Source organism: Grus americana, chromosome 14 (assembly GCF_028858705.1).
Source record: "Grus americana isolate bGruAme1 chromosome 14, bGruAme1.mat, whole genome shotgun sequence".
NCBI classification, from domain to species: domain Eukaryota; kingdom Metazoa; phylum Chordata; class Aves; order Gruiformes; family Gruidae; genus Grus; species Grus americana.
In genome coordinates, this window is record NC_072865.1 from 6,742,172 (window position 1) to 6,769,927 (window position 27,756).

Sequence of the window (27,756 nt, forward strand, 5' to 3'; positions counted from 1 at the left end):
CGGTGGAGTCGCGATGCCAGCCCAGATTTGGTCTCCAAACTCAGGCAGAGCAGATGTGCTCCTCAGACGTAGAGCTAAGCTTCGCTTCGGCCCCGTTTCCCTGGCCTCCTCTAATGCGGGTGGCTCTCGCTGTGCCTGTTCGCTTTATATCTAGTTCATTAAACCCCAGCTCTGCTGCATGCGTGAAAAAGGAAGGGAAAAAGACTGAGGCAATGATCACTTCTGCTCCAAACCAGCTGTGTACAAGGCAGAAGGTCTTTATTTACATGTATTTTATTTTATTTGTACGTCACTAATAGGTGGATGGGTTGTAAGTGGATTCAGTGCGAGCAGCCTGTTAAATGAGATTGCTTTCTGCCTAGAAATAAGGGATATGTCCATGCAGACAGACGTAGCACGGAGCTTACCATCCCCTTGGACATTTGTATGGGCTATGCCTCACGCACAGGGGCAAAGCCAAGAGGTACAGTGCTATCTGGAGACAGCCAAATCACATCCCTTCAATAAAATGAGGCTAATGCTGTCCCCTGGCCGAGCTGCAAAGACCAAAGGGGTGGCTGAAACGGTACCCGGCCCACTGCCTCCACAGCAGGGTACCTGGAAAACGCCAGTGGGAGCGTGGGAGGGAGCAGAGCTCTAGCACATCCTCCCACCCAGCCCATCTTGACTGCTCCTCCTTAGTGCTTTCAAGCGGTAAATGCCAGAGAAACGCTTGCAAATGACTGTAATACAGCTGCAAGGGGAAAGGGTGAGGGCTGCCCCGTGTCTGTGCTATCATGCTCCTGGCTGGGGCACCAGCCTGATGCTGGGCTTCCTCCCTGCCAGCCTGGGGACCCTCGCTGTCCCCTGCATGAGGAGCCCCGCTGTCCCCCGCCTGGGGACCCCCGATGCCTTGCTCCTTTACAGGGAGGTCAGGCGTGGGCTGTGCCATCGGCCCAGGGAAGGAGGATGCTGTGAGCGAAGGCTGGCAGCTGCCTGGTTTGAGGGGGAGACCAGCCCTGCAGTAACACACATATTTCTTGGCACAGGAGCAGAGTGAGTTAAAAAGAGGTTTGTTTTTTTTTTTCCACTACACATCTGGTTTATGAGTACGTGCTGCAGAGTGGCTGTAAAACACCTCCCAGCACAGAAGGAGCTTATGCTGCAGAAAGCCAGACACCTTGGACCCTGGGAGGGAGCAGCTCGTGGGAGAAGAGGACAACTGCTGTCTCCTCCATGGCCCGGCGTGTGTCCGTGCTCACCTTGCATCCGCTTCGCTGTAGTACTCCCTGGCCACAATGTCCTCAAACAGCTCCCCGCCAGTGACCCTGCGAGAAAACAGGGGAAGTCACGCTCGGCCATCTCAGCACGGCACGCAAGGGAGCTGGATTGATTTACAGCACGCTCAGCCCTGGCAAACCCCCCTGAAATACCACTGCACCCTGCGCAGGGGGAGCTGCGGGGGTGCAGGGCAGGGACCTGCCCTCTGCCTGGCTTGGGGGACCCAAGCTTGGTTTAAATCCTGCCCAAGAAAGGCTTGGGTGAGGTGGAGGTTGGGGGGGGGGGCCTGCGGGGGTGCAGGGCACGTCACCCCAGGGTGGAAGCATGCAGCTGCCGGTGGATTAAGAGATGCATTTAACTGTTACTCACAGGTCAAATATCAGGTAGTGATGGCCTTCTTCAGAGATGCTGTCATGGAGCCTCACTGCGGCAGAGACAGAAGGGTTATGGGGTACGCCTGGATCCCACTCTGCTCCCGGGGAACACCTTTGCTCCCCCTTGGGCATAAGCAGGAGCCGGGGAAGGGCCAAGCGGGGCTATTCCTCCTCCCTCCTCCTCTGCTATTGCTGCTGGCTGGGTGGGGGGGTCCCCGCTCAACAGGGGACCCCAGCCGTGGCCCCAGCCTCAGGCAGTGGTGCAAGGCTCGAAGGTCACATCCAAATCAGGGATTGCCCGGGGCTGGTGTCTGGCCAAGGTCCCGGGCAGCTGCTGGGCTATCTTGGGTGCTGAACAGGCTGCAGGCGTGGGTACCCCCAGACCAGCCCTCTGCCCCATCAGGAGAGGTGCCCAGGCACAGGGAGAGCTCAGCCAGGGCGCTGGGCTGCCAGCCCAGGCACTGACGGGGCTTTTTTTATTTTCTGCTCGTGACCTTCCTTTTCTCCTTGGGAGGTCTCAGGTTGGGGATATCCAGGAATCACCATGGGATGAGTTTGCTTTGGAGGAAATGCTCTCCCCAGCTCCTCCAGTGGGGCTGGCATCTCACCCCACTCATCACACCGAGGGGCACCCTCTCCACTCAGGCACGTCTTGCCAAGTACAGCCCGAGGGCAGCAAACCTGCCACCCTGCAGCCGGGTTCTGCTCACAGCTTAGCAGGCAGATGTGCAGTGAGGGGACAGGCACAGGAACAGGTAGGATGTATAAATAAAGACTGGTCCAGCATCCTCTGGCCCCCACGTCACATTTTTGTTCTGATCTTCTTGAGGCTGTACATATTTAACCTTTCCTCTCTGCTCACCTGGTTTCAGCCCAATACAACTTTCAACATCTTTGAGATCTTTGGAAACCAGGGAGAAAAAGGAAACATTCAGCTGAATGATTTTGGGGGAATTTTTGCTCCTCGCCCACTTTACCACAGCTAAGTCAGCTGAACCCTGTACGGAAACATCCTCTAGACTCGAGTCTGCGCTGGAGGCGATAACAAGCCCCAACGTCAAGTGCAGACGCTGTTCTGCATCGCTCTTATCTCCCAGGCCAGCAAACGCTGCTTAGCTGGTCCTACCCCTCCCTCCAAGCTCTGTGGGCAGATCCAGCCGCTGCTAAGAGTGAGCTGCCAGCGGCATCGCCTCAGCCTGCCTGGGGCAAGGGGCAGTGGAGCTCCGCTGAACCAGGTGGCATCTCTCCTCTTGGTCTCTCTTGCAGTCTTGTCTACTGACACAATTTTCCCATCTTATTCCCTGGTTATCCTTCCCCATTGCTAGTCTCCATAGACATCCCGTGTGGTCTGACACCAGCATCTGCTCTGTTTTTCTCCAACATATAATCCCAGCTTTTCTGCCTTCCTCTTCTGGAAGAAACACATTTTCTCCCATTTCATCTCGCCCAAGAGGGATTGGGGGTATTGTGCCTGGGATCCTGCAGAAGCCAAGGTGTTCAAAGGAGGATTAGGCGGGTTCAGTACGGATAGGGCCGGTGTAACTATAAGCAGATGGTCCGGATACATTCCCTGCTTGGGGAAGTCCCAACGCCTGTGGCTGCCAGGAGCCAAGAAGTTATCAGAAGGAAAAGCCACTCTAAATATAGCCCGATCCTGCAAGTATCTGCTACCGACCATAGTCAGAAAGAGCCGTGCCGGCCAAACCACTCCAGCTCAGCACTGCGAGCCAAGGCAGGAGCAGGACACGGCTTTGGGACTGGGAGTCAGAAGACAATGGGTACCTGGAGTTAAAATCCAAGGGCTGGGTGTAGCCAAAGCTCTCCCGATAAAGCAAGACATCCCCACAAGGGAAACCACGGCTCTCCCTAACGCATCACCCAGTGCCATGGACGTGCCGCAGGATCCTGCAGACCTGTCCCTGCCCTCGACCGCACGTGCACGGCTTTCCATACAAGCCTCTCCTCCAGGCACGGTGCAAACCACAGGCTGGTTCCTCCAGGATCACCGCTGCAGCGCGGCATTCCCCGGGGAGATAGAGGGACCCCCACCCCGCTGCAGGGAACGAGGAAGGGGCTAGCAAAGCCCCTCAGCAGCTGGGCTGCTTCTCCTGGGGAGGGTTGGAGAGCGGTTTTCTGCCCAGCCTTCCCCATGCCCCCGGCAGCAGTGACTCCTCTTCCTCTCGTTAGGGCTGGTCTGCAGCGGCACAGCTCGTTCCAGCTCCTGGGAGGGTAATTAGCCGGCTTGTGCTGCGTGCAAGGGAAGCTGCGAGCCCAAGTTTCCAGGCAGCAGGAGCAGTGGGGAGGGTGAAGAGAGAGAGGGTGGGGGGTGAGGGGGGTGGAGAAGAGCCTCCTGGGTATAAATAGCAGATTGGGCTCGTTAGCTTGTTAACCCCTTCCAGCCCTGCGCAGTAGGGTTGCTCCAAGTGTCCATCTCTGCAGGTCACAGCCAAACAGTGAGGTGTGGTGTGGGGCTGGGGGAGAAGGCACAAGGGAGGCTGAGGTGTTTCTGTCCTCAGAGGCCCTGCCAGCCCCATGGGCAGGTGATGGAGAGGGAAGGGAGGCAGACAGCAGCAGGGAAAATCTGGGACCAGGCTGGGAGCCCAGGGAGCTCTGGCTGCACGACCCAGCTACCATCCTGCAAGTCCTCATGGGGTGGATTCCTCTGGTTTTTTAGTAGTTCTTGCTATTCACACACTTTATAGCACATTTCCTTCAGGTCTCAGCAATCCCCACATGTATTTTGGTGCAGAGGAAAGGTCCCTGTTGCTTCTCTGACCGGGGGGGTGACTGGACTCCCTGCCCGGACCCTGGCAGGGCAGCTCCTGTGCCAGGCACTGCTCCTACTGGAGCAGGGGTGGGGGGAAGGACAGTGGCCGCATCCTGTGGGGTCCAGCACCCCAGCAATGCAGGGGAGACCTGCCACGAAGCCGTGTGCCTGAGACAGATGGAAGCTGACAGGCTTTTTTCCGAACTGAAATATTTATGGAGCGGGAGCTGCGTGGCTGGTGCTGGTGGCCCCAGGTCCAGCTCCCTGGATCTGCTGCAGCGGTTCCTGGGGAGGGACGGATCCAGGTCACCGGGAGCAGTGAGGGGGCCAGGGAGGAGCTCAGCCAAAGGGGAAACCTCCCAGCTCCTGGCTGTGGGATCTTGGCGAGAGCTGCAGAGCTCCTGTCCTACCCCTAAATGCTTTTCCAAAAGCTGCAGGGTCCCACCGGGGTCGACACATCCTGGGGTGCCAGGGAGGGGAAAGGGGGTTCATCCCCAGAGCCACAGCACTGGGCGCTGCGCTCCCACTGCCAACCATCCCCAGGGACTGACAACCTGCATCAGCATCACTCTCAAGGCTGGGGTTTGGGCTTTTTTCACTGCAGTTTTTTCCCCTCCCCTCTCTCTTTCCTTCTGGCCTATTTTTGTCTTTTGCAGGGGCTCAGGAGTTTTCCTGAAACAGCTTTTCCGAAGGAGGCTACTCTCAGATGGACGGTCGGTGGGAAAGTCTTCGCTTCCCCCCGCCATCGCTCCTCCTACACGCCCCGTGCTGCTGCTGCTGCTTGGAGCTGCAACCGCTTTTTGGAGCATGCAGAGGAATACAGCACCCGAGGGGGGGGAGAGGAGTAAAAATAGTCCCTTGCAGCCTACTGGGGCCCCGCTTCTCCCTGAGGGAGCAATGGCCAAGTGGGTTAGGTAGGACCTACTTCAATCCCCCCGTGCTCAGAGGAGGCCTTTCTTCCCGTGACCCCAATTGAAGATGCTGCCTCCCACGAGGAAGAGGAGGGACGGCTCTGCAGATCGACAGGGTGGGCTGCTGCTGAGCCCCTTCTCCATCTCTGGGATGGTGGCTGGAGCGCGAGGGAAGGACAAACACCCAGTGCTGCTGCGGGCAGGGCTGAGTTACTGATGGGGACTCCCCCAGCACTGCTTGGGGTACAGGGCAGGTGGGCAGCGGAGCTGGGCATGGAGCACGGGAAGATTTGCCCAGCTCCTCATCTGGCACGGGGCAGGGAGTGGGGCACGCTTACCGATGTTGGGGTGCTTCAGGAGGCGGCAGATCCGGGCTTCTCGTTCCAGTTTCTGGTGATCTGAAAGATGCAACAGCCCTAAATTAGGGTCTGGTAAAGGGAATAAACTGCACTCAGCTTCTGCCATGTGCTCTTGGAGGAGCTGCCAGCATGGGAAACCTGGGGGGGGACAGAGCAGCTGGCAAGGAGCAAACCCATCCTTTTTTCTTTTTTTTTTTCTTTTTTTTTTCCTAAAGAATAACAGGTCTGATAGACAGACGGTATCCCATCATGGGTGCAGCCCCCAGCCAAGCCCTCAGGCACCGATGCCCTGGGCAGTCCTGGGCTTTGGATGGTCCCTCACCCTCCTCTCTCCCTTCTTTTTGCTGAATAAGCCCTGATCACCTCCCAAAAGCCTTGGAGCTGCCTGGGTTATCGCTGCCAGCAACGCCTGCTCGGCTTTCACTTATTCAGCCAAGCACAGGCAATCAGCAAGGACATTTCTGGCCCTGAATGGTGCAATTTGAACAGTCGAAGATGGAGCCAACCAGTGAGAGATGTCAAGCTGAAAGAGGGCTATCTGCTCCCCGTTTCCATCCCCAGCCATTTCACATCAAGTCTTTGCTCTACTACATTGCAAAACTCTGGCTCTGAAAATCTGCTTTGCTTTGGTGCCTATGTTCAAACAGGCAGCACAGGTCCCTCTCCACGGCTTTCACCAGGCTCAGGCCTGGGAGACAGCGTAGCTCTGGGCAAAGTGAGTTGAGATGAACCAAAAAACCCTCCACCCTGGGGGAGCCCGGAATTAATTTTCACGTGATTTTGTTTCTTTTTCCTTGTCTCTGCACTTTTCTGCCTCCTCATACCTGACCCAGCCACCCTGTGTGGAGGTACCTTGTCTGGAAGCATTTCATGTTAGCAGGAACCCAGCAGCCGGGAGAAGCGAGGATATAATTAGGGTTGCTTGTCTCTCAGCGCTATCACTGTTACCTTGCAGGTTCACACCCCAGAGTCTCACTCTGCATCAAAGCAAACCTGGGTGTCTGCGACCACTGAGACGTGAAGGCAACGCAGCCCCTTCCCTGTGGGGGCTGGAGCCTTCCCCAGAGCTCACTACCCCCCGTCCGGTGACCATGGGGCTCTGCGCCAGCAAGTCACCGCAGGGCTGGGGGTGAGTTTGGCAGCCTGTGCTGGGATCCACGGGCCAAAGGCTGGGACAGCCTCGGTGGCCTCGTTCAGCTCCCCACGGCATTCCCCCCGACGGGGGACAATCTCCCGAGGGTGGGACAGAGCAACAGGGAGAGGTTGGGGTTTAAGCTATTGCTTTTCACAACCAAAGTCTATTGTGGGGTGGAGGACAAGGATGGGATGGAAGGACAGTGTGACCAGTGGGGCAAGCACTTCTCTGGGGAACAGGGGAGCTGCTTTCTGCCCCCTCTTCTGCTCCTGCCTGACGGTGATATTAGGTGAGTCAGTGATTGTCACTCTCTGCCTCAGTTTCCCCATCTGGAGGCTGGGGCCAAAAGACCCACGGGGAAGCCCAGCATTACTGGTGTCCAGTAAAGCTCCTTTGCTTGCTTAGAATAAGCCAGAGATCACAGGAAAGGGAGGTGAATGTGACCCCAAGTACAGAGTGGGTCCCAGCACTGCTCCGTGTGCCTGCACGGTGCTGCCAGCCGAGCCTTCAGCTGCACAGGGCTGAGCATGGCCACTGGTGCGGGGCAGGAGGCTGCCCCATCCCTTCCCCACCATGAGTCTCCCGGCTCGGGTCCAGCTCCCAGGCTGTACGGCACCCCCAGCCGCTGCCCCCCTCTTTGTACCCTCGCAATCTGTCGCCACTAAAACGCCTGCGAAGGCAAAGCCCAGCACAGGTGGCTCGGCGGGGAGCACCAGGAGGCTGGGGGGGGTTCAATAAATCACAAACAGCACGGGGAGGAGGTGGGAGACCAGCAAAACCCAAGCAAAATGGAAAACGGATCAAGGAGTTTAAAGGGGGGGGCAGAGACTGGGTCCTTCCGAAGGGGACAGGAGCAGGGACCCAGCAGACCGAGGAGGGGCTGGGAAAGGTGCTTATCACTCCGGGGTGAGGGCTGAGGACCCCTGCCCTGGGACCCCCAGGCAGCCCTCAGCAGGCGAACCCTGATGCATCCAGCTGGCCTTCGAAGGGCGAAGCCGTGTGGGTGCGGAGGAGGCTGCCATGCCCACGAGGCTGCAGTGCCTGGGGACGCAGCCCCAGGTAACCCCGGCTCTTCCCCTTGGCGTGCCCCAGCGTGTGAGCCCCTGGTAGGAAAGGTCCCCCACTCCCCCTCCGGTGCCATGGGCTCAGCTGCAACATGCAAGGGGAAGAGCTGCCTGCAATGAGCCACTGGCCACCCTGGGAGCGAAGGCAGCGTGTGCTCCGGGGGCTCTGCTCTTTCCCAGGCTGCGTGGGTCCTGCTCGGGCAGAGCTTCCCCGCCGCGAATGCACAGCAAGGACAGGCTGGGTGCGGGGGCACAGCCCAGGGCTGGGGCTCCAGGACTGCGTTTTCCTCCAAGCATCGCGTGGATACAACCCCTGCACGGGGCCACAGGCTGGCAAGGGACCCCCCCCTAGTTGTGCAAATCTCCGGGACACGGCTTGCAGGGGCTTTGCATGTGGGCAGGATGGCTCTGCCAGAGCAGCGGGGCAGAGGGACGGGGCGACAGAAGGACAAAGGGACAGAGGGATGTCCCTCAGGCAGAGGGACCCTGCCCAGCTGGGGGGACAGCTGCCACCGGTCAGAGCATCCTCCCACCCACGCAGCATGGCACATCCACCATGCGGCAAAGAGCTGCTGGGAGCATCGAGCCACGGCCGCATCCCTTCTCCTGCTCCACAAATCCAGCTGCTGCCTAGACCCAAAACCCCTTTTCTCCTCCAAAAACTCCAGTTTCTCTTCTGCTGGCTCCCCATGTTGGCAGCTGGGAGGACATCTGAAGACACCATGGGGATGTTTTGTAGCTCGTCTCACCTTTCCCCTGACCCTTCTCCTCCCTGCGCACCTGCCCTCCTGCCCTGCACGTGTGACGCAGCGGTGGCACGTCCCCGTAGGGATGTGTCCCTCTGGGGATTGCTCCCAGCCTGGGGGGGGCCATCCTCCCGTGCTAGCACTGCAGAAATAGCGGGGGGGGGCGGTTCAAGAGAAGAGGATGGAGAGGGACAAACTGCTGGAGCAGGCGAGCGGAGGCAGGAGGGAGCAGAGAAAAGGCGGCTCAATCTGCTCTTCCATGCAGCCCTGCAAACCGGGAGGCGTTTGCTGCCTGTCCTGCTGCCAGCTGGGGTGCGCAGGCAGGAGCCGAGCACGGGCGCCAGCACCACACACCGTGCCCGGAGCCCGGCCGGCTGCCCAGGGCTGGGAGCCTTCGGCCTTGGAGGAAGAGGATGCTCTGCATCCCCAAAGAGGGGGGGCAGCTGGCAGAGCTGTGTCAGCACTGTGCCACTTCGGCAGTGCTGTGGGAGGGAGATTGCACTGGTTTAATTTGAGGTCAGAAAGGAGTTTGTCACTGAATTCTGCATTTCATTTTTGCCTTCAGAGGTGAGCAGTGGCACCAGGGAGAGAAACTGATGGAGGGAGTTAATTAAACCATCCCAGCAGGGTGCTTGCCCCTGGCACCCGTCCTGCGCTCCCCAGTGCACCCAGCCAGGAGGAGCCAGAGCCAGGGACACGGCAGCTGCTATCCCACCCTCTCCATCCTCCTCCTCACAGCTCCTCTGCCAGATCCCAGGGGCGCAGAGGGGTCTCTGCCTCAGGGCAAGGGTTGGCTGAAGCTTTTCTGGGCCAACTCAGCTCAGCCTCGCCCCAAGGAGTGGCCAGGACAGATCCACCAGTGCCTCTTCCAGCAGCAAAGCAGCCAGCGTGCTCCACCGGAGCGGTTAATTAGATGGCAGCGAGGGGTGAGGGCCCAGCTCCAGACAGAAATGAAATCAATCCCCCACCTGAAGGACCTTCCCGTGTGATCACCAGTGACCACCTTACACACCTTATGTGCGTAAGGAAACCCAAAGCCCCTGAGAGCGGGGACGAGTGGGTCAGCGGGGGCCCGCTCCGGGAGGTGATGCTCCCAAAATAACTGTGCTACCCAGTGCCCGAGGCCAGCAGCAGTTCGACTTGCTGCAAGGCTGTAGCCATGATTTTGCCATGACATGGCATGCAGGGTGGTGGTAGGATCTCAGGGAGAGAAATGGGGTCCTACACCTCCCTGGGGCAGGTTGGGGTCCGGGAGACCCCAGAGCCCTGGCACAGCCAAGCTGCTGGTGCATCCCTGCGATCAGACGGGATGCAGGGAGCAGCCACCAAAACGTCTGCCCCAGACGTTCACCCCATCCATCGAGGAGCTCAGTGTGTAGTGCAGTGGAGACGGGGTGGGATAAGGGGGTCTCCCACCACACATCAAACACCCCCATGCCTCTCCGCACATCAAAGGCATCATCCCGGGGACAAATTCCCTGCTCTGCAAATCCCGTTCGCCTCTCGCCTCCCCGAAAACACCCCCAACATCTACCTCGAGCAGACAGCTTCTTGGTGTTGATGATCTTGGCCGCGTACTCTTGTCCTGCCAACACCTTCACACATCTTCGGACGATGGAGAAAGCGCCCCTGGGAAGACAAGATGCCGGAGGGAGAGGTCAAGGGCTTGGTGCAGGCAATGGCACAGCTCAGCCCTAACCCCACGGGCATGGGGACGGGGATGGGGACAGGAACGGGGGTGGGGAAGGGTGCTGGCTGGGGAAGGGGCTTGGAGGAAACACAGAGGGCTCTCAGTGAGCTTCCCTGCACCCCTGTTCTTCGGGGATGATGGGGGCAGGCACAGGTAGACCTGAGGATGAATGCAGGATTCGTCTCTCCGTGCTCCTCTGGGACACCCCTGGCATCGTGCACCTTTCCTCCGCTCCCTCCCAGGCTCTGCCCTGCCTATCCCCCCGGAGAGAGGGGCAGTGATGTACCAGGGGTATCGGCTCCCGAGGGACACCGGGATGGCTGCAGCTGCCACGCAGCGCTCGGCCACTTCTCTTCAGTCTGCGTGCGTGTCTCTGCATGCTCTAGACCTTGCAATCACAGCAGCACTTTGCAGAAGCGGGTGCGAGCACCAGCCGTGGGTGCAGGTGAGTGGTGCAAGGTCCCCACAACTGCAAAACTGTCACAGAGCAGGGCCAGCCCAGAGGAGCCTGTGAGCAAGGACCACTGGAGCCAAGCAGGATGGGGACTGACGATGCTGCGGCTTGCACACGTGCGAGCCAACATGCGGGGGTCTCCTGGGGCCTGGCAGGCAAATGAGCACGGGTGCTTGGGACCCTCCAAAGAAGCCCATGTACCCCACACCCCAAGCCCTGCCAGCCTGTTGCTCTGAAAGCGTGCTGGCACGATGCTGGGAGCTGCGGCATTGCACACACACGCACACACACACGTTCCAACCCTGCTGAGCACAACCTTTGTACCAGGTTCCCTTTCCTGCCAAACCCTTCCAAATGCTAAAATAACAACTATCAAAAGCAATCCCACCTCCTGCCCCACCTTCCCCCCGCTCCCCGTCGCCCCGCTCCCGCTCCCTGCCGAGGAATAAAAGGCCGCAGGCTGGCGAGCGGCAGCGGATAATTGATTTTACCGGTGGGGGCGGGTGGAGACAGGCAATTTGGGTTTGCATGTGATCTTTAGGAGAACATGCAAGCGGCGGGGTGTGGAGGGATGGGGCTGGAGCCCCGGTGGAGCTGGCAGCCCACGCGCCCAGCACCGCCGCGCAGAGCATCGCTCACGGCACGTGCCAGGCAGGAGCCGGGAGAACAGCATCCCGGTGCTTCCCGGCCTCCCCATCCTGCCATTTAATCCTGGCTGCTGGAAGAGCCCCACTATTAACAACCCCTGTAGTCTGGGGTGGGGGTTAATTGGAAAAGGGGGACAGAAATGTTTCACATCCAGCTTGTGTGGGTGGGGGAGATTGGAGCCATTGCCAGCCCCACGGTGCTGCTCTCCCCATCCCGTGAGGAATCCTGCACTGCCCAGGTTTTGGGGGCTCCTGAGGGTCCCTGCTACCTGAATTTCTTCTTTATTTTCCTAAAGACATGTGCTACTTTTGCAGTGCCAGGAAAGCCTGCAGGAGTGAGTGCAGCAAGCAGAGAAGCCCCCGTGCTCACCGCCCCAGCTCGGGGGTTCTACCCAAGCGACAGGGTTTTGCTGCAGGACCTGATGTGGGTTTGAAGGGACACAGGTGTCCCGGACCCCCTGGAGGCTGGGGACCCCGGCCACTCCTGGTCCCACTGCCCACAGCCGCTCGCTCATCCATTTATTCAAGCTAAACGGAACAGCAGGGAAGGGGCAGCCATGGGAAGCAGGATGCGGCAGCCGGGGACAGGATGCGCCGCACCGGCAGAGCGCAGGGTTTCACACTCCCGGTTGCATTCGTGGCTTTTGGCTCCTCTGGACCTTTTTAACAGAAAGAGCCCAGAGGGCGGCAGGGACACGAGGCGCTGGGTGCGGGTGCAGGACACCCAGGGGTACAGCACGCTCTCCATAGCCCCGTCCTGGTCCCAGTCAGGTCCTTCAGGGGGTCTGTGCTGGCTGGGACCCCCCATACTAGGTGTTTGACCTTGCTGGGTGTTTCACAGCAGTCGGGCTTTGCTCCCCGTGCCAGGCTGCTCCCGTGCTTCCCAGCCCCGTGTGGGATCTTCCCAGCCTGGGGGAAAAATCCCCCCTTGGCTCTGTATGTATCCAGTATCTCCCCCGTGAACGCGCGCATCCCCCCTGCGCCGGGGGCTCGCAGGGCAGTGCAGGCAGCACAGGGGGTGCCAGGCAGGGAGCTGAGTCCCATCTTGGTGCAAGAAACCCCTTTGGAAGGAGACGTGTCCTGTTCCTCGGCCACAGGCAGTGCCGTGGGTCCCTTCCCTCCCGGGACCAACCCCATCCCCGGTGGCAGCCGGGGACCTCCATCTCTCCCTGGCTCGGAGATGAGGCATTCATCCCAAATGACACAGCATGTCCCATGGGCAGGGACCGTGTCCATGTCCCCTCCAACAGCTGCCATTTCAGGGTGACACTGGACTCGCAGCCAGCCCTGTCCCTCCAGCCCCGAGCCCTGGCACTGCTGGGTCCCAGCCCTGCAGCCCACATCCCTTGGTCCCCCGGGCCAGGCATGACCCCATGCCTTGTTCCCACATCCTCCCCCCGCCAGCCCCAGCAGTGGCTCTGCCACCGGGATGCTCCGCTTCTCCCTTTTTCACACCTTCCCTGCCAGCGCCGGGCTGCGCCGCTGCCACCCTCCCTCTCTTCAACACCTCCTCCTCCTCCGAGGCATTTTATCTCCTTTCTAGAGAGAAGAGTGTGGGCTGGGGATTTTTTGTTCCTCCATATTTTTTTTTTTTCCTTTTTAATAAAACCCTTCTCCTGCAGCTCCGGGAGCGGAGGGGCTGATCGTACCACTCGGCACAGTAATTGTCTCCAGCCTCTCCCTGAACCTGCCGCGGGGGCGGATTCGGAGGCGCCCATGGAGCTGCACTTCATGTTTGTCCTACTCCGGGGGCCGTGGGCAGAATCCTCTCCCTGTTCCCCTCCACGCTGCCCCCCACCCTTGCCCCATCCTCTCCTGCAAGCGTGGGGGGGTCAGAGCAGCCCCTCACTTGCTCGGCTTTGCTGGGGCTGCCGTGGGAGCAGGTTTTCCCCAGCTCCGTGTCCCCCCCTCGGGACAGACGCTCTCCCTGTGCCTGGGAGGTGCAGGGATGCGCCAAGGGCTCATACCCCACGGGGCAGGCTCTGCAGACCCCTCTCCCCAGTTCTGCCCCCCCCATGAAGCCCCGTGGTGGTGCTACCATTAGGTGTGTGGCATCTTAAACCCCCGGCTTGCCTGGGTGTCAGGATGGGTGACAGCCAAGGAGTTGGCAAAGAAGCATGGAGGGTGCAGCAGCCTGGCACCCAGCACCTCCCCTCCTGCCAGCCAGGCTCGGGGACACCCCGTGTGTCCCCCCAGAAGACTGTCCCAGTCCCTTGGGGACACCATACTCAAGATGGAGCCTTCCTGCTCTGAGCCTCTGCAGGACATTGCTCCCCTTTGGGGTCTGGCTCGGGGAGAGCCGTGCTGCCCACCCTGCCTCACCCCTGCCGGGATGCCCCCACCCCGACCGGCACCGGGAGCATTTTGCCAGAGGAGGAACACCGCTTCCCACCGCGAGCGGCTGCCGCAGCAGAGCACAAGTGCGGCTCTTCGTCCTGGTTTTCCTCTCTAAGCCCATGAAGTGGAAATTTCCCCATGGGAAACCGCTGATTTTTGAATGTGCCAGGATGTGCTGGAAACCATCCCGGTGGAAAATCCCCAGCCAGCTCCACGGCGCAATGACCAGCCCAGTGAAGCCCCTAACTCGAGAACACGCATCAGTGCTGCGGTGGTACCTGCCCCCTGGAGCGGAGGGGAAAGCTGTGGGATGCTCTGAGCTGGGGACGCTGCCCCAAGCCACCGGCCGAGCCGTGCCGCCCCTGCATCACCCCGGGAGGTTGGGTGGGCCGGGCTGGCCGGGGGTGATGCTGGCAGGGGGCTGGCAAGCCCCTGCTCCAGCTTTGCTCCTTTATTTGTGAACGTGTTAAAATGCATCTGTCGAGCTGGTTTTACACCGTGGTGCCAGGCAGTGCGGGCAGCTCCTGGATCTGGGTGCTCAGCCCTCCATGTCGGCACCCAACTAGCAAAGCATCGCACCCCAGACACCTCCGGGATCCCTCCTGGTCCTCCCCCATCGTGCCTGGCCTGCAAGCTCCCCTCCACATCCCCGCAGCCATCTGCCCAGCCAGGGCCCAGCAGCCTCCCTGCGGGCACCCAACAGCCGCTGCCTCTCCTGCCCACCCCCTGCCACCACCGCAGAGCCTCAGAGCCCAGAAAAGCCGAGAAACCTCTGGAAAAAGCAGGTCCCAAACCCCACCTTGCCACCAGCGCCCCAACGGGTGCCCGTCCCCCGCCTGCCACGCCGGCTGGGACTGACCCGCTGCAGGGACCTGCTCCCCAACCCACCACTCCCTGCCAGCCCCTCACAGCCACCCCACCGCCGAGGGGGTGGACGTGCATGTCCTGGGACCAAGGGTCCGCTCTCCTCTGAGGAGCTGCACTTTGTTTGTAGCAGCAACCTGCTCCCCCCATTTGGCTGGGGAATATTAGCGGCGTTCAGCCCGGCACAAAGTCCTCCCCTGTTTCAGCCTCTCGATTTCTCCGTCTTTGTCCTCTCCTTTCTCCCTCACCCCCGTTTCGCACACCCACCCACGCGTGTGGGCGCACATTTTGGTGCAGGCTGCCCTGCGCCTGGGCAATGCGGGGCTGGAGCAAGCACCCGTGCCTACGGGTGGGCACAGCTGCCCATCTGAAGCATGGGCACCAGCCAGCCGGTACCGGCACCCCGAGCCCACCACCATGCCGAGCTTCTCTGAGGGCAACGCGGCCGCACGCCCCAGATTTACACGCCAGCTCCAAAAAAAGGCACAGAAACCAAAACACAGGCACATGCCTGCTCACTTTTGCACCCGTTTTACAGCCACACGCTCGGTGAGACACGGAGCATCCCTCTGCCCCGCATGGAGGACCTGAACTCCCCTGCTCCACCCCAGGGTGCTCAGTACCCCCCAGGATCACCTCACGGTGCACGGGCAGTTCTGTTTGCACACACACGCACACACACACACGCACTCTGATCCAGGCACATGCGATGACACCCGGACCTGCCGAGCTGAGCCCTCCCTGGCAGGAGAGCCGGGTCAGGCAGGGCTGTGGCTCCCCCGGGCACCGCTCGCGCTGGGGCAGGGGCAGGGGTGGGAGACACCCCGGGTCTGTCCAAGAGCCGGTGGGATGCCCCAGGGGCTGCCAGGCAGGCTGGGTCTCCTGCAGGATGAGCCAAGCCCCGGTGAATCCACACATAGAAATTCCCTAAAGAAATGTGAGGGGCGCCCACCGCTCCAGCTTTCCTCCTGGGCTGTCCCGTCCCTCCTCCTGGCTGGAGAAGTTCCCGGGGGAGCCGGCAGCACCCTCTTTCAGGAGCGGCTTTTCCATAAGAGGGGCAGCCGCCCCCTCCCCAGGCAGCTCCAGCCCCCTGGGGTGCCCCGAGCCCCCAGCCGAGCACCCATCAGCAGCTACCCGAACTCGGGAAGGGACGGAGTGGGCAGGGCTGGGGCTGGCAGTCCCCATCCTAATCCGAGTGCCCCCCACCGCTCCCCAGTGCGTTTGCTCCATGCCCGGCTCCTTTCCCCCGGCTCTGGCCATTCCCAGTGCCGCTGAGGCTCTTCCCCAGACGGGGCACAGCTCCGAGCACCCCAGCCCCGTCTCCAACTTACTTGCCCAGTTCCTCAAAGAGCTGGTACTCCTCGGTGAAGCGATTGCAGGTGATGGTGGCCATCCCGAGGGGCTAGAAATGCTCCCTCCCCGGTGAGGAGTTTGGGGCAAGCAGCTCTCCTCTCGCTCCCTCCCTCTCCGTGTGCTCCCGGGGCTCTCTCCTCGCCGAGGTAAATAAGGGAATATGTTTGATTGACAAGCCCGGAGATAATGATGAGGGCAATTTGTCTTCTCAGCCTCACAAGCCTTCGTCAGCATCCCCGTCCCCATGGCGACCACCGCTGCCAGAAACGCCCTGTTTCTGTTGCCGGGGCAACTGCTTCCCAAACCCGCCGCCTGCCCGTGGGGACCAGGGCCCTGCTGGGGACCGAGCCCCGGGGGCTGCCCGGGGGTCACCTGGCTGCTGCCGGGGGGGGAATTCTAAAATGCAAATATTAAAGGCAAATTAAAGGACGTGGCAGTGGTAGAGTAATTGGGGCAAAAAGGGTTTCCATGGAAACCATGGTTTCCATGTTGCAGGAGGATGCCGTCGCCCTGGCAACTGCTTTCCCTGTCCCCCCCCCAAAAAAAAATACAGGCCCTGCTGGTGCCCGCAGCGGCATCCCTCCAGGGTCTGGGGGGCTATGGGCCAGGGGACACGCTGGGGCAGGTCGGGGCGGGTGGGAGCAGATGGAGCAGAAGTGTGTCAGGAGAAGCTGCAGAAACCATGGCAGGTCCCCAGGTCCCCAGACTGGCCCGTCATCAACCGGGCTCCCCGGGGGGGCTGGCCCAAATCACTCTGCAGGGGAGGGCTGGCTGTGCTGGGGAGCTGCTCCCCGCTCCCCCCTTTGCCTGCTGGCTCCCCCCACAGGTCTGGGGCTGCCAGGGGAGCACGTCCCGAGGGTCCTCCCCATCGTGGGGTGAGTGGCTTGGCCGGGAAGCAAAAACACCGTGTCCTGGGCTGTCATTTCCCTGCGGTGCCCAAACTGGGGTGGAAAGGGAGCGGATTTCAGAGTGGGGGGAGGAGAAAGGTCTGCCCCCCCTCCTCCTTCGCGTTTTTGCTGCTGAGTTGCCTCTCTGCTCTGCATTTAACATAAGAAAGCACAAAAAGGGCAATAAAAGTGGAATAATGAGGTCCAAGACCTCAGGGGAGAGGTTTCCCTCTGAGTCCACCTTGCTGCCAGCACCCCTGGCAGCACCCAGTGGGGACCCAGCACCCCCTCCTCCATCTACACCACCTCTTGCACCTTCACACCTTCTCACCCTCCCCAGCAGAGACTTCTTCTAAGCCTTTGTCCCATTTCTGGATAATTTTGCAGCAGAAGGAGCCCCCAGGAGAAGGGGCTCCCACCACCACCTGGGACGGCATTGCCTTTGGCAGCTGAGATGGATTGAGTTCCCTTTCAGGCTGCCATGGAAGGGTTAAAAGGAAAAGAAAAGGCTCTAACCAGACAAAAATAGGGAGAAATCTTTGAGAGGAGAGAGAGAAGGAGGAGCGGAGAGAGGGAGAGAAGAAAGGAGGTGGAAGTGGAGGAGGACAGCAAGTGGCGGAGTGAGGAAGAAGAGGGGGAGGAGGAGAAAGGTCTAATGGCTTTTCCATTAATTGCACCATTACCCACCTTCATCCCCACCCTGCATCCCCACATCCAGCCTCCCGCTCCCACGTGGCCCAGCTGGAGGGGACCCTGCAGACCTGGTAGAAGGGCAGGGACCCGATTCGCAGCCACGGGCAAGGGGACAGGGCCACAGTCCCCGAGGTCTGGTGGCCTCCGGACCCACCCTGGCCATGCCACCGCGTGGGCAGAGCACACCGGGCACCCTCGCCTGGGATGAGGGCGATGCACGTACACGATCTGTGCCCTGGGGATATGATGGTCCCCCCCAAACACCTCCCTGCCCGTGCACCTCTCCTCCCTCCCATTCCCACGCAAAAAGGGGGCTTCATTCGCCACCCCTGGGGCTGTGCCGGGAGGCGGGGGGCTGCCGCAGGGGCCGGTGCAGCGGATGCTCGGGGGAGCGCTCTCCTCCTCCAGCTTTTTGCTGCCAGCCCCCATCCGCCCCTCAGAGCCGAAGGGCAAGAGGAAGAGCCCCCTCGAGTCGGGGACCCGTGGATGCCTGTGGGCAGCTTCGTGCCCCCACTTCGCTCCCACCTGCACTAACGTACGTGTCCCCGTGGGCGCTGCAGTGTGACCTGCCCCTCCTTCCCGCGCCCACCCCCACGCTGGCACACGTGTTCAGCCCCACACGCGTGACTCTGCGTGCTCCCGTAGCCGGGAGGAGGGATCCGTCCCTTCCTTCCCCCAGGGCTCCCGCTGCACCCCTGACCCCCACAGCCCAAACCCTGAACCCGGGGCAGGGGGCGATGGCAAAGCCCCCCATGGGGTCCCTGCCTCCCTCCCCAGGTTTCTCCTGCCTGGCAGAGACGCAGCTCTCCAGGAAAGGTTTCTCCCTTCCTGCCCTCCCCTCTATTCAGTTTTTTTCCCCTTTTCCTCAGCATTTTTCCCTCTCTGAGGGTGAGGGGGTGTCAGTTCTGGGTGCTTTGCCGATGATGTTTTCCCAAGCGGGATCTGCTGCGTGGCTCAGCTCCCCGGTGCCTGGGCAGAACCCAAGGGGAGCAGGAGCTCTGCGTGGGACCTTCCCCCTCTGGGCTGGGGGGTCTCCCACCAGCTCCCAGGGAAGGGGAGCAGTCCCAGTCCTCTCCCAGAGGCCTCAGGATCCTCTTTGGATGTCTCTCCTCGGTTGATGTCTCTGCTCCCGGCCACCCCAAGACTTGGTCCTGTGGGGCTTTGGAGAGCCAAGCTGCTCTCCTGCTGCTGTGCTCGGGTCTGGCCGCCTGATGGAGACCTTCATCCCCAGCGGCTCCTCTCCATCACCGGGCTGCCTCTCCAGAAATGCCTCCTGCTCTCCCCACGCCTCCTCCAGCTCTACCTGCAGATATTTAGTGTCTGCATCCCAGCATAGGACTGCCCCAGGATGGGCACCTCAGGTCTGATGCCAAATGCACCAGACAGGCAGCTGCCCCTCGGGGCTCAGGGAGGACCAAGCGTGTCCCTGGGGGGGCTGCAGCAGGTCCCCCTTCCTCCCAGGGGATGGGGCTTGCATGGGCCTCAGGGAGCTTGTAGCAATGCCTCGCATGCAAAACCAGCGGGGCTGTGAATCGCATATTGCAGAGATCCCAAAATTACTGGGACAGTTTCACATGCAAGCTGGGGTCTGGGGGATGCTCAGTTACTGTCCTCTGGGAAGCTGAATTTGGGGTTATTTTTAGATAAGGATTATAAATACCATAGTGAGAAGAGCTGATTTACATTGAGGGTTGTGTTTGCAAACGTGCCCTGTCCCTGCGGGCCCCAGCGCTCGCTCCTGCGGCCACACAGAAACTGCTTTTTGTCTGGGACGGGGTATCCCCAGGGCCACCCTCTCCCGGACATCAGGGTGTCCCCAGAGCCACCCTCTCCCTGACACCAGGGTCCGTGGGCAGGGACCCTCCTGCAGAGGTGGCCGTGGATCGTGGAGACCCCCAGCAGGTGCCGTGCGGCTCCCTGGGGCCATCACGTGCTGGCTCTGCGGGGGGGAGAAGCCTCTGTAAACCACACATCCTCAGACCCCTGGAAGGGGAAAGGACGCGACTGCCTGGCATGAGATGTGGCCGTGAGTCCGGGGCACCCTCTCCCTGGCACGAGGTGCCCAGGATGCCCTGCCACCCTCCCACCATGGTGGTTTGCTGAGATGTCCAGCCCCTTTCCTGCCGCTGGGCTCCTTCCCTCTCCCTGTGGGGCTGGAGACGTTCCCAGGTACACCTAATCCTGCGTGTCCCATCCCCACCCTCATCCTATCCCCCTCCCCATCTCCATCCCATCCCATCTCTACCATCCTCATCCCCATCCCGACTCCCTCCAGCAGACAGGGTGGTCTCCAGCAGCCGGTCCATCCCTGCGGAGGAGAGGCAGACGCAACCCCTTCATCCCACCCCGCTCCTGCCTCCTCCTGGTCCAGAGCCCTGACGGTCCCAGACACATCCCCCTGCCCACCCCATCCGCAGGGCCCCATCCTGCACCCAGCCCCTGCCCAGGGTTTGGAGCAGCCTGGGGCTCACGCAGCTCTTTGAAGGGCGGCTGGGAAGGAGGAGAGCGCTCAGCCTGTCCTGTGAACACGCGTCCTGGGTGCTGCACCCAGGTCAGGCAGGGAGCTCCACCACCAGCTCAGCACCATCTCTCCGGCTGCATTAACCCCTTGGCAGCCAGAGCGCACAGGCACTCCCGAGGGGCTTGAACTGTGTGAAAACACAGGATTTGGGCACATTGCTGCATTTTTTTCCCCACAAAGACCATTAACGAGCAGTGGTGGAATGGGGACCCCGTCCAGTGGCCACCGCCTGCCCCTTCCCACCCCAACGTTCAGATACAGCGGGACTGGAAACACGGTGAAGGACAACTGCTGTCCTCGGGCTGGTGGCTCTGGGCTCTCCAAGCACCCAGAGATGCTCCTGCCTACTTTTCCTTTTTCTTTTGGGGGACTGAGACTTTCCTTCAACTGTTTCTTTTTTGCAAAAACTCAGAATGGAACTTTTTTTAATTAAAAAAAAAGAAGAAAAAGAAGAAGGCAGACCCAATGCTACGGCTAGGCTGACTGCGTGAACCCGGCATCGGCCCAGCGGATCAGAAACTGGAAATGAAGCAAGACCAAATGAACATTTTCATGGGGATATTAGTAAAACTGAAGGGAGAAAAATCGAACATGTTTTCATGGAAATTTCCATTTTTGAAGAAAAAAAAAAAAAAAGGACTAAACTTGGATGTGTTTATATAAATATGGAAATGAAAGCCATTTCCCGAGCCTTGTCGCCACCCCACGGCCAGCCTCCCTCTCCCGCTCCCTCCAGCACCGCTTCCCCCTTTGCCACCGCTCATGCCCAAGCCCCCCCAGCCGTCACCCCCTGCCCTCCTCCGGCTCTGGCTCAGCCTGCAACAGCGTCCTCTTCTTCAGCAAAGCACTGCTTTATGGCAGCAACTCGTTAGCTTTGTCAAATGGCAGCCGGCGCCGCAGCCCTCCTGCCGACAGGCACGGGAGGGGGGTTGCGTGTCCCCGGGGACCAGGCTGGCCGGTTGAGGTAGGTCGAGGATGTGCAGCATCCTCCCAGGGCTCGCCTCGGTGATGCTGCGGGTCCTGGTCCCCACGGAGCAACGTACTAAGGGGATGGAGATGGGGCTGATGGAGGAGCTGAGTCCCCCTCTGAAACCCGTCCTCGATGCCACTGCAGGAGACGTGTCCGTAGGGATGCTGGGGGCCGACAGGACGGCACGGTGATGGGTGTGCGCAGAGCAGCTGGGACCGACACACACACTGCCACGCTCTGGCTTTGCAAACTCCTTCCTATCTCTACAACAAGAGGCCTCCTCTATTCTGCCTTGCTGTCAGCTTTTTTTTTTTTTCCTTTGTTTCTACAGAAAATCCCAATTCCCCCAAATAATCCAGCTAAGAGTAAGAAGAAAAAAAAAAAAAAGAAATACAAACGTGTCATTGCATTCTCTTCCCATCCCCGTCCCTCTCTCACACACAGGGCTTAAAGCACACTGAAAGGTATTCAGCATGCACGCTGCCAATTGTCACATCTTTCAATGACAGATTTTAAATGAATGTTATTTTGCAAGAGGGAGAGAGATGGGGGGAAAAAAAGGGAAAAAAAAAAAAGCCCACACTGCTCATCCAAGAGCTGACAAGTCCTAACGGGCCTCATTTTCCAGAGACAAAAATAACTATTTTCAAAATTCACAGCAGGGCCTTCGCCTACACGCGCTGCACCAAGAGAAACCTGTGGGGAGAAATGTAAAACACATTGTGTAAATGGAAATGCACCGTGCATCCAAAATGCTTTTAAAGCTATTTACCCTCTTTCATCCTCGCCAGCTCTCCTCCGAGCGCATGTACGCACGCTCGCACCCCGCCGAAGGCGCGGGGGCACGGCGCTTTGCTGGCTGCCCCGCTCCCGAGCTGCCTGGCCCCCAGCAATCGCACGGGCTGGCTCCCCACGGCAGGCGGATGATGGGGAGGTGTTTCCCCCCCAGCGCATGCGCTGCTGGGAGAGCGGTGCCCATCTGCGGCGAGGGGACGTGGTACGGCGCTGGCAGGCGGGAGTTGTCCCTGTCCCCCCCCACGGCTTCGAAGTCCTGCAGCTACAGAGCAGCACATCAACCTCTGCAGAGACCTTCTTGAGATCTTCCTTCTGCCCCAGGTTCAGCAGCGGGGATGTGGGGACAGAGACAGCCCCAGCACTGGGAAGGGGCAGCTGGGGTGGTTGGCTGTTTGGATGCATGGGGAGGAACATATAGGTGCTGACAGCCACGCAGCTGGGGGGTCTGGCCAGGCAGAACTGTGGATGAAAGGGTCTGCTGGGTGGCTGATCCATGTGAAGTCCAGCAGAGCTTGGGACAAGCCTGCCTCCCAAATGTGGGGCTGTGGAGAACCATCTGTCCTCTGAGAGCATCCAGCCATGTCTCAGTGGGCCATAGCCTCTCACCGGGGCTGCTCCCGGCCCCCCAAGCCAGCAGAGCGGAGAAGCCACGGCCACACGTGAGATCCCTGTAGCAGCAAGGCTGAGTCCAGCCATGGCGGCCTCAGGTCTGACGTCCATGGTCAGGAATCCATCCTTCCACAAAGAAGTATAATAGGGAAATGACGTGGTCTTGGGTTTGGGGGAGGCCCTCAAGTTCCCAGAGCAAGAGCAAACAAGGCAACTGCCGAGCAGCATGCAGACAGTCAGGAGCACGTATATACAGGGAAACGACGAGGGACAACCTGCAGGCAGAGCCACCGAGGCCGGCCAGCCCCTCTGCATCGCCACCCAGGGTCCCACAATTCCTCCTGCCATTGCCATGGCCAAAACTTAAAGCTTGCGATTGCCTGCAGAGTCCTTGAGAACAAGGTGTCTCTCTGGAAGGGGCTGTGCACGGCCAGCCCAGCTCAGCAGACTTGTACACCACCAGCAGGCAGCGCGGCTGAGCCCACATCGCCCACTGGGACCACCTCCCTGCGGCCACCGGTCCAGCCAGAGAGGAGAGGTATTTTGGGGTGAACCCTGGATGGAGCAAGGGAGAGCAAGAGGGTGCTAGCCACCTCCCCATCCGTCCCTCTCCCTCACTCCCACCCCATGGCACTGCCATCCGGAGCTCCATCCTGGCCAGGTTGGGTCGATGCTTGAGGAGTCTCCCATCAGATGCGGTTGGACATGAGCCTGGTGTTCAGCTTGCGGAAGAAGGAGCGTAGCTTGCAGATCTTGCACTTCTTCTTCTTGTTCCTACTCTTCAGGGGCTCCCCGCCGCCTTCCCACTCATCCCCGTCCTCCTCGCTGGCCCAAGGTCCCCAGGCACCGCCGTTGAAGTCCGGGTGAGCCCGAGGGTTCTCTGCGGGGTACCGCACCGGGATGGCCGTCCGGTTGTAGTGCACCAACCTCATCAGGAGGGTCCTGACCACATCTGGGCGCTGGTCCGAGAGGTCGTAACGCTCGTAGGGGTCGGCAGTGATGTTGAAGAGCCACACGGACTTTCTTAGGCCATCAGTGAGACGCTCCAGGTTCCACCAGCTCCCTGGGAAGTTGGTCAGGGTCTGTGGGGGGATCCAGTCGCTGTACCCCGGGTCACCGGTGAGGAGTTTCCACTCCCCAACCCGGATGGAGGCTTGCACAGCCGTGTTCCAGATGCCAAAGCCGTCCTCCAAGGAGCCGTACTTGGCATGGTTGTACAGGGGGTCGATGTTGTGCAGGATTTCGGTTCGCGGCGACTCCTTGCCCTCGCTGATGGCAGGCCAGACGTTGTAGCCATCCAGGCCTGGGACGTTGCTCAGGTTGCCCCTGGCCAGGCTGACCAGAGTCGGGTACCAGTCTGTGATGTGAACCAGTGCCCAGCTGGTCCGGCGCTTGCGCTTGATCAGGGGACTGTGGACAAAACCGATGCCACGGACTCCCCCTTCCCAGTACGTCCCTTTGCGGCCCCGTAGTGGCCAGTTGCTTCCCCCGGAGAAGGTCTGCCCGCCATTGTCGGTGGAGAACACGATCACGCTGTTGTCATAATAACCATACTTCTTGAGGGCCCAGGTGATGTTCTTCACTGCCTCGTCCATGCACGTCACCATGGCGGCATACTTGCGGCGAGCAACGTTGCCCATGGAGCGGTAGCGGTAGATGTACTCCTTGGGCGACTGCAGAGGTGTGTGGACCGCTTGGAAGGCCACATAGATGAAGATGGGCTCTTTGGGGCTGTGGGATGCCAGGATCTTGCTGACGCGCTGGGTGTAGAGGAAGGTGGAGTACTTCCCGCTCTGGTCCCAAGCCACGTCCTCTCCTTCGTGTAGGTCGTAGCCGCAGACACCCGGCCCATCACAGTTGTCATAGGTGTAGTAGTCCACATTGCCCGTCAGGGAGCCCAGGAAGGTGTCGAAGCCCCGGCGGGTGGGCAGGCACTCCTTCTTGTAGAAGCCAAGATGCCACTTGCCCACCATGTGTGTGGAATAGCCAGCTTCCTGCAGCTTCTGGGGCAGGGTGACCTGGTCGAGGGGCAGGCAGTTGGGCTGCCGAGGGCGGATGATGGAGTGCTGCAGCCCTGTGTGGATCTGGTACCTACCGGGGAAGAGCCAGGAGGAATCAATGGTGATGGGGAGCAACACTGGGTGGGGGGATGTGGTGGTGCTTTACATACTGGAGACCCCAATTGCATACAGCCCAACCCCATGGAGCAAGCTCCACGCCAGAGACAGGGAGAAACTCATCCATCCAAAAATACCAAAAGCAGATTAAAAAAAACCCCCAAAAAACAGAAAGAGAGGAGCTCAGCAGACATCTGAAAAGCACGCTGGGCTGCTCTCCCAGGATGCCACCAGCAGTCATCCCTGCTGCTGCCAGCCCGGGGAGCTGGCTGGGCTCTGCCGGGGCTGGGCAGCACAAGCAAGAGTTGTGCAGCAATCCCTGTGGGTTTGCAGTGCCCCACCTGGGTGTCCATGCACCCATCCTCCCCCGCTTTGCACACCCCGGAGATGCCTGGGACCCCTCTAGAGCCATCAGGAGAGAAGAGAGGCCTTTGCTTGGACCCTGGTGGGCTCCACCACCCCCAGGCAGTAGGTGACCACATCCATAAGCACCACTCCTCAGCAGGAGATAATCTGATGGCATCTGGCTCCTACAGTGAGTGCTGACCTCCCAGCTCTGCTCCAGGGAAAGCCCCATCTGTCCCAGGAGGCAGAAGGGCCCAGGATCAGGAGAGACCTGACTGTGCCGCCATGGAAGAGGGTGATGGACCAGCATCCAGCCTGCCCTGGCCAGTGCAGCACTGAACGCGCAAGCAGGAAAAGCACAGTGCAAGGGAGAGCTCGTGGCTGCAGCGGAGAGCGATCCTTCGGCCCCACCGCCCAGCAGCAAATCCCCAAGGGCCAAAGTGACAGCAGCGCAGGACTGCCTGGGGACACAGCGCCTTGCCTGGCACCGAGGGACCTCATGGCCAGAGACCAGACTCTCCCAAAGTGACGTCCGTTACCCAACGGCATCCGCATGTTTGGCCTTGCCATGTGCCGTTATTTATCCCATGCAAACACTCAACAGTTTACCCAGGGAGCCTTGTAGAGAGAGCCAGCAAGATGCCTTTCTCCGGAGGATCTCCATCATCCGCCACTGCACAGGGGCGTCTGTCTAGCGGCAAGCTGGGGTTAAGCCCCGCAGAGCTAAGGAAGGGACAGGAGGGGGGACACGAGTGGGGTGCGAGCCGAGGCTGGCTTACCTGCCGGTTATCAGCTGGCTCCGAGACGGGGTGCAGATGGGCTGGATGTAGTAGTTCTCCAGCTTAACGCCCTCCGCTGCCAGCCTGTCCAGCGTTGGTGTCTGGATATCTGAGCCATGATACCCGACGTCGTGGTAGCCCTGGTCGTCGGTCAGAATAAAGACGATGTGGGGTGGCCTGGCAAAGGCGGGAGGCAGTGATTTCTCCACGGGGTCCGTGGCTATGTCGGCCACCAAACTGGGCTTCATCCAGTCCCAGGATAAATAGCCAAAGCTGAGCAGGCTGACGAGCGAAAAGCCCGTGAGGGCATAGACGGCCATCCCGGAGCACGCTGCGCTGCCTGCGAAGGGAGCTACTGTCCCGGCATCATCTCAGAGCCACGGAAACAGGAGATCTCCCCCTCCTCTGGGAGAGCCCCTCGACCTAGGGGATGGTCCCCGAAACCCCGGCAGCCGGTTTTGCAGGAGCAGCTCCCATGAAGGCACACTCACGCACACACAAAGGGCTTAATCCGCCGGGGCTGGGTTGCCTTCAGTCAAAAGAAAATAACCCTCGCGCCGCTCCAATCACACACATCTGCACGGCAGGACGGGCTCCTCGCAGTGATTAACAGCAGCCCCAGAGCCGCTCACCAAGCGTCCCCACCGCTAGAAACACTCCCTAGTTTCTTGGTGTTTTCTCACCGGTGTTCTTTCTTTACAAAGAACCCCATAAAAACCTCTCCGGAGGAAGTAGCTGGCTTCTCCTCTGCTCCAGCCCTGCGCCTGCCTGGCTGTCCGGATGGCTCGCTTGGGATACGACGATCCTTTTCTTTAAACTCCTGCGGAAGAGGGTGCTAAAGTTCAAGCCCAGAGGTGCTGAGCTCTCCTCCTCTCCTTTTCCCACCCTCTGCTCCCAGGCAGAGAGTCCCAACATCTGCCCGGGACGTGGGCTAAGCCGCCAGGTTTATGGGGAGCCGCAGGCTCGGCCCCTCCCAGCTCAGCAGCTCCAGGAAAAAGCTGGGAAGCCCCAGAGCGTGCAGGGTCCTAAGCGTGGCATTTCCCGAGCTGCTGACGCTTCTCTCCCCGCTTGCCCGGAGATGTGTGACGTGTGGGCAAGGGTCCCGGTGGGATGCTCAGCTGAAGCCCCCGCAGCATCCAGCCAGGGAGGGCAGCGGGGAGGGCTGGGTCCCGGGGATGGATTACTGGGGCCAGCTGCCTGTGCTGCCAGAATCACCATCCAAATAAATCCGGGGCAAGGGGAAGCTGCAAAAACTTGTTGAGACACTCCCAGTGTTGAATGAACCACCCAGGGGCATGCAGAGCACTAGAGAGTGGGGTGGGTGCTGCTGTGCCCATTTTCCAGGTAGGGAAACTGAGGCAGAGAGGGGCCAGTGGTACTGGCTTGTGGCCACAGCCAGCCAGGGGCAAGGTCTGGTGTGAACTAGAGCCCTCTGCCAATGCAGGGGTACCGGTCTGAGCTTGGGGTACTGGGATAAGGGGGCAGGTCGGTGCCCTGATGCTTCAGGGGAGCTTTTGCAAGAGATGAGTGATGCTCCTGTGTAATTCCTTTTGCAGGGCCAGCGTTCATCAGGCATCAGGAAGCCATCACACCTAGCATGCATCTCACCTCCTCGACTTTCCCTGGGGCAGGACTTGGCCAGGAGGGGGGATTTTGGTAGCACAAACCCACCCATGTTCACCCACCCCCGGCAGAGCCGGGAGCTGAGCCCTGTGGCTGTTTGCACCATACAGATGGGGACCCGAGGGGTCCCAGCACACAGGGCACCCTGACACAGCCCCCCCAGCCCATACACCCTGCCTGCCTTTCGGACCGCAGGGCTGCCGCAGCCCCCCCACAGCCTGCCCCATGGGACCTCAGGCACTGTGCAGGGGTGGGCAGGAGGCAGCACAAGGCTCCCCGCTCCCAGGGACAGGGGTGACTCCCAGGAAAGGCAAAGGGAGAGTGGGCTTCTCCCTCCTGGCTTTAGACACAGGCAGAGGGGACAGGGACAAGGACAGCGAGACAGCCCGTTTCAGCTGGGGCTTGGGGGGTTTGCAGGAGCGCAGGGAAGGGGGCAGGGGGACAGGAGCAGGAGGC

General features: G+C 60.4%; 2 protein-coding genes across 3 annotated transcripts in view; both read right to left on the minus strand.

The window, feature by feature from the left end:
• CAMK2A (calcium/calmodulin dependent protein kinase II alpha) overlaps nucleotides 1-16,179 on the minus strand; it is a 34,710-nt gene extending 18,531 nt beyond the window's left edge. Inside the window, exons 1-5 of one of the 2 annotated variants that reach the window (XM_054841498.1) lie at nucleotides 15,940-16,179; nucleotides 10,151-10,245; nucleotides 5,651-5,710; nucleotides 1,630-1,684; nucleotides 1,242-1,307 (exon numbers count right to left, since the gene is read on the minus strand). In XM_054841498.1, coding sequence (XP_054697473.1) covers nucleotides 1,242-1,307; nucleotides 1,630-1,684; nucleotides 5,651-5,710; nucleotides 10,151-10,245; nucleotides 15,940-16,001 — 338 coding nt within the window. In that variant the 5' untranslated portion in view covers nucleotides 16,002-16,179. The remainder of the gene's footprint in view (nucleotides 1-1,241; nucleotides 1,308-1,629; nucleotides 1,685-5,650; nucleotides 5,711-10,150; nucleotides 10,246-15,939) is intronic. The other variant, XM_054841500.1, reaches the window with a different exon arrangement.
• A 5,607-nt stretch (nucleotides 16,180-21,786) lies between these two features.
• On the minus strand, nucleotides 21,787-26,483 carry ARSI (arylsulfatase family member I). Its single transcript, XM_054841501.1, has 2 exons — nucleotides 25,678-26,483; nucleotides 21,787-24,527 (listed from the first exon to the last, which is right to left on the minus strand). Exons 1-2 carry the CDS (start codon nucleotides 25,995-25,997, stop codon nucleotides 23,126-23,128), a joined length of 1,722 nt encoding a protein of 573 aa, XP_054697476.1. The 5' UTR covers nucleotides 25,998-26,483; the 3' UTR covers nucleotides 21,787-23,125.
• Nucleotides 26,484-27,756: the final 1,273 nt, after the last annotated feature.

Coding starts and splice junctions, on each gene's coding strand:
- ARSI (XM_054841501.1), bottom strand. CDS start 25,997: ATGGCCGTCTATGCCCTCACGGGCTTTTCGCTCGTCAGCCTGCTCAGC. Junction 24,528..25,677: donor AGCCAGCTGATAACCGGCAG/GTAAGCCAGCCT, acceptor CTTCCCCGGTAG/GTACCAGATCCACACAGGGC.